At 49.9% G+C, this 4,938-nt stretch overlaps 1 protein-coding gene; it reads right to left on the reverse strand.

Annotated features, from left to right (window-relative positions):
- Positions 1–409: 409 nt before the first annotated feature.
- Positions 410–3,277, reverse strand: GSTUM_00004586001 (uncharacterized protein). XM_002836084.2 has 9 exons: positions 2,990–3,277; positions 2,710–2,895; positions 2,429–2,655; positions 2,292–2,363; positions 1,900–2,236; positions 1,783–1,857; positions 1,493–1,726; positions 819–1,431; positions 410–758 (listed from the first exon to the last, which is right to left on the reverse strand). The coding sequence occupies exons 1-8, from the start codon at positions 3,141–3,143 to the stop codon at positions 902–904; spliced, it is 1,815 nt and encodes a 604-aa protein (XP_002836130.1). The 5' UTR covers positions 3,144–3,277; the 3' UTR covers positions 410–758; positions 819–901.
- Positions 3,278–4,938: the final 1,661 nt, after the last annotated feature.

Genomic DNA, 4,938 nt, shown 5'->3' on the forward strand with positions numbered 1-4,938 from the left:
AGTCAGACCCCAGACTGACAGAGAAAAGGCGAACGCACTGAAAAACAAACAAGGAGGCGAAGCAGGGGGGGACGGGTTTCTCTTCTCCATCAACCTCTCATAAGGCTTTCCGGAGGGTGGGGAAGAAAAAGAATTTAAGTGGTTCGTTCACTCGTGGCGCTCGTCGTCGCGTGGGTACCCGCCTCCAGCACTCTCCGATTGGTGCGTGGTTTTCGGAGGACCGGCGCGTAGAATCCCGGGTATCAGGAGGAGTATATATAATGGATTCAGCGTGCTACTTGGTCATTCGGACATCTCGACATTATTGGCACTTTTATTGGTGCCAAGCGTCCGAAAATTTTAAATTATCCAAGTGAATTCCCTTGGAACCCACATAACTTGGCTGGACACGTAATTCACGTTCTGGAGACTTTATAAACAAACGTCGAGTATATATATCCGACGTTTGGGCTTGAGAACTACATCACATGTCGCTCGTTCCCTCCCCGAATGTTCCGAATCCAATTCCCCGCTCTACAGCTATGATGAGAAAAGGGAAAGCTCGAGCCATGATTCTGAGTACCATGGCTCGTAGCGACGCTACCGTTATACCATATGGCTCCTGTTTGTTTCACGCAGGCCTGCGTTTGGCATCTCTTGGAAAACACTTCGACAATGGATCGCACTCTCATTCCCGATAAGGCCCGCCATAAGTGCCTACGTCGCAGATAGAGGTATGCTCGTATTTGTACTTGTATTGTACTACGGCAGAATATTTCCTATAAATTATTGGTATCATAAAAAGAAAGGTATTCGAGGAAAGGGGGGCAATTATAAACCTGTTCAATAAAGAAAAGGGAAAAAAAATTCCAAGACGGTGACAAAGGAAGAAATTCAAGGAGGCCATCCCTAAACCAACCAATCAATTTCTCTTGACCTTCAAAGTAATCCACGCCAACCCTCTCATCCCAAAAGTCACAGCAATCAACACTCCAATCCAAAGTCCAATATCCTTCTTCCCATACCCAAGCGCCGTCAACACCCCCCGCCCCTCAATATTACACTGGTCAGCTAACCCACTAGGATACATGCACTGACACTCATCCCCAACCTTCGCGCAATTATACACCCTCCCGTCAAACTCATTAAACATCATCCCTTGGAAAACGTATCTCTGATAATCGATCCAGTAGAAGGTGTAATACCAAAAGTCGTTTAGCACCTTCGGGGAGACGAGGAAACCGCCAACGGACATCCAGAGGCCGTTCGCGAAGGCGGTTATCGCGAGCGCAGCGACGAAGACGGGGATGAGGCTAGAGATTAGCACAACCAGGGACTCGGCCGCGAGAAGGTCGAGGAATAGCCACATGACGTAGCGGAAGAAGTGCTCGGGTGTTTGACGGAAGTTGCAGAGGAAGACTGTTACGAGCGAAAAGAGGACGGCTATTAGGACTGCTTGGCCGTTAGTATAATAAAACCCTTGAGGGTGGATTAAAGGTGGAGGGGGGGTTACAAATAAACGGAATCCCAATCAGAAAATTCGACAACAGGAACGCTGTAGGACCGTACAACCCGTTCGCCCGCTCCTTGCGGAAACTCTCGTGGTCTTCGAGGTATGCCGGGATGTATGCAACCGCCATGAACGACATGAATGCGCCGGAGAAGAATATTGCGTTGATGAAGGGTTGGATGTTATCCTGTCCTCGCCCGAGACGGAGCCAGACTGTGCCCATCATGAATGCTAGGCCTGTTTTGCGCCGTTAGTAAAACATAAAAAACACATGGCACTTTTCTCGGACATACCAAGGTACATAATAACCCTAATCCAATAAGCCAGCAAATCTCTATAACTCTTCAACCAAAGCCTCTGTAACAACACTAACGTCTGGCGGGGCACGCCCGTCGGAGCCCCGGACGTACTCAACGCCCCCTCAAAGTCCGCGAATGGAGTGGAAGAAATCTCTGTAGCCGAGCTCTTAGGAGACCAAGCCTCCATTAGCCGATTGAGTCTTGCGATCCGGCTTTCCTCCCCGCCAACATCTGTAGCGCTGTTGTCGAAATCTGTGTTGCACACGTCTAGAAGGAATTCTGCCGGGTTGGTCAGTGGTGGGATGGGCACGCCTTGAGTGGAGAAATATGGGACCACCTGGTCCACCGGGCCGGAGTAGACTAGCTTGCCAGCGGAGAGGAGAACCAGTTGCGAGAAGAGGTTGAATGTTGCGGTAGTCGGTTGATGGATGGAGGCTATGACGATCATCTTGCCGGTTGTTAGATGCTTCTTAATACCCGAGGACATAATGAGGGAAATTCACGTTTTCATCCCGAGCGACCTGCTGAATCCTATACATGACTTCGTATGCCGCCTTTGAGTCTAATCCACTAGTCTATACATCTCCCATTAGCATATCAATACCATCAAAGGAAACAGCAGAATAGAGATAAGACATACCGGCTCATCCAAGAACAAAATCTTCGGTCGAGTGATCAACTGCGAAGCGATACTAACCCTCCTCTTCTGCCCACCGGAGATACCCTTGGCGACGGGGGTACCGATCTTTGTATGCGCTTGCTTCGCCAATCCAAATGCTCTGATCAACTCCGATACACGGCCAGCATGGCGTTCGGCTCCCGAGAGGCGGGCGGCAAATTCGATGGTTTCTTGGACAGTTAAGCTACCTGTGTGGTTATTTTGTTAGAACTGTAGGTGGGAAGAAGGGGAAGAGGGAATACCGATGAGCGCATCTTCTTGCTCAACATAAGTACTAATCTCCCGAAGAGCTTTTGCTTGGAGCGGAGCATTGTCGAGGTGGACTTGGCCCTTCACGGAGGCACTCGCTGCAACGGGTCTTCTTGCAAGGACATTTAGGAGGGTGGTCTTCCCGGATCCACTGGGGCCCATGAGGGCAACCATGTCGCCTATTTGTTGCATAACCAGAAATTAGCACACTTACAGATAGTTGGACGATTAGGTGGGTGCGAGGTCTCCGCGATAGAATAATGGAAGAAATACCTGGCTGGGCGCACCCTTCAACATCCTTCAAAATATCCAACGCCTCCTTTGTCTTTGAGTCTTTAACCGTGACAGTGAGCCCCTTCCAAGAGAACTGGGAAATCTCTTTTCCTCCGCCCTTGGGCAGGGCTTCCAAGTCGATGTTGTCACTCATTTTTGTTGTGACTTCTTTTCTTCAGAAGGGTATACCGGTAGTGGGTTATCCGATTCGAATGAAAATAGAAGAGAGGCGTCAAGCGTGAATGAATCACCGAAAGCCGGAATCCCGGGCAACTAGCTTACTTCGATGGATGAATGGATAAACCACAGAAAACTGTACTCTTGTTTTGACTTCAGCAGGGGCCGACCCCATCTTTTATCCTTCCCTTATTCCCTCCTCCTCCCCCTACCGCCCACTGTAACTATGACCACCTCCATATTCCCGCTTACTCCCCCAAAACCAACAAGCCAAAGCCTGCTCGGCGACCACCCCCCCCACAGGCACTTAGTACAAGTAGATCCCCGTTCGGCGAGTAGAGAGCACGAGCCACACACACACACTAGGCCAGTCGTGTAGGATATCATAAGCTAGAGTCACGTTTGGTGCGGCTTAGCACATTTTGTCCTCAAGGGTCGCCGACCAAGTACCGTAAGTAGGCGAGTGGGGTGAGTTAAAGCTTAAACCACTTAAGATAAGCTACCATGCTCGAATGCTGCACCGCCCACACACACGCACATCTGAGACAACAACCCTGTAAGCAGCAAGATAATCCGTTCGCCCATTGCAACGGCGACCACGTTATGGTGTTTTTTTGTTTTTTCCTATGGTAGAACGCCGATGGATGGACTGGACTGGAGAATCGAGAAGGTGGAGAAGTGGGCTGAAGCCAGTGAATACTTGTGTAGGGAATACGCTCGAGCACTAACCGCCTATAGTAAGCGGGGTAAGGCTGAAATCCACCACCACCATGTTCGAAAGAGCCCGAGTGATGGGTCCCTGGCTCGGAGAAATGTGGCCCCCTGCTTGACTCGGGGACGTGCTGTCATGACCACACAGGTCATATTTCAACTTTTTCTTCTCCCTTCCTTTCTTCGTGGCTTCTCTTCCAGACCTCTCTATTCGCAAACTCCCACCACTGCCCACTCGCGTAATACGTCGACACAGACAAGACTCACAACCACCCCATAGCCCATATGCAACCAGGACAAGTGCAGCTGAGAACATCCCCGGCTTGGCAATACCGGGGCATTGGTACGATAGGTTAATTTACGGCGGACTCCGATCCTTCCATCCATTCAAAACCCTGTTCAGCGACAACCGGGAAAGCACCACCGACCACACTTCTATTTCTGTAACCGCTCTTGGGTAAAGGAACCGTGGGGGGAATGCTTGATTAGTTATTTTCTCATGTTCGCGCATAGCTACCGGTAAGCGGTGTCTATGAGTACCCGAGCATTCGATATTTTCCCAATGCACTTACAGGGGGATTCACTCGGTTATGGATGTGGGTGGCCGGACATCCAGAGATTAGAGGTGTCAAAGCTTCTTCTTGCTTTGCTTGAACAATTTCCATGCCAAATCCACCCTTTTATTTTCCATGAGGGTAGAGCGGTCACGCCTCCAGAATCCCTGACTGCTCGGTCGCCCAAATCCTTACCCGAATATTAGTTGATTGATTACCGGTAATCTGATTTCACCAAGCCTCTTTCCATGACACGATTTGATCGAGTTGGAGTGGTCACTTCAGCTGGGCCTTATCTTTCAATACAGTGCCTAGCGAGCGGGTTTGTTCTACTCGCGTTAAAAGCAGAATGGTCAACCGTCTGACTTACCGCATTCGGAGATATTCTTGTAACCGGCTGCGGCGTGGTTACTCCGGCGACCACTCCTACTGCTTGTGTTTCTTTTTGGTGTGCTGCGATATGATAGGTTCTCTAGCGCTCGCGTGAGATGGATTGATTACTATCGA

Source organism: Tuber melanosporum (assembly GCF_000151645.1).
Source record: "Tuber melanosporum whole genome shotgun sequence assembly, scaffold_13, strain Mel28".
Taxonomy (NCBI): domain Eukaryota; kingdom Fungi; phylum Ascomycota; class Pezizomycetes; order Pezizales; family Tuberaceae; genus Tuber; species Tuber melanosporum.

Excerpts from the sequence above, each read along its gene's own strand:
- GSTUM_00004586001 (XM_002836084.2), bottom strand. The coding sequence starts at position 3,143 with ATGAGTGACAACATCGACTTGGAAGCCCTGCCCAAGGGCGGAGGAAAA. Across the intron at positions 2,896-2,989 it reads TGAAGGGTGCGCCCAGCCAG|GCGACATGGTTGCCCTCATG; the intron begins GTATTTCTTCCA and ends TGCAACAAATAG. Across the intron at positions 2,237-2,291 it reads AGGTCGCTCGGGATGAAAAC|ATGATCGTCATAGCCTCCAT; the intron begins GTGAATTTCCCT and ends ACAACCGGCAAG.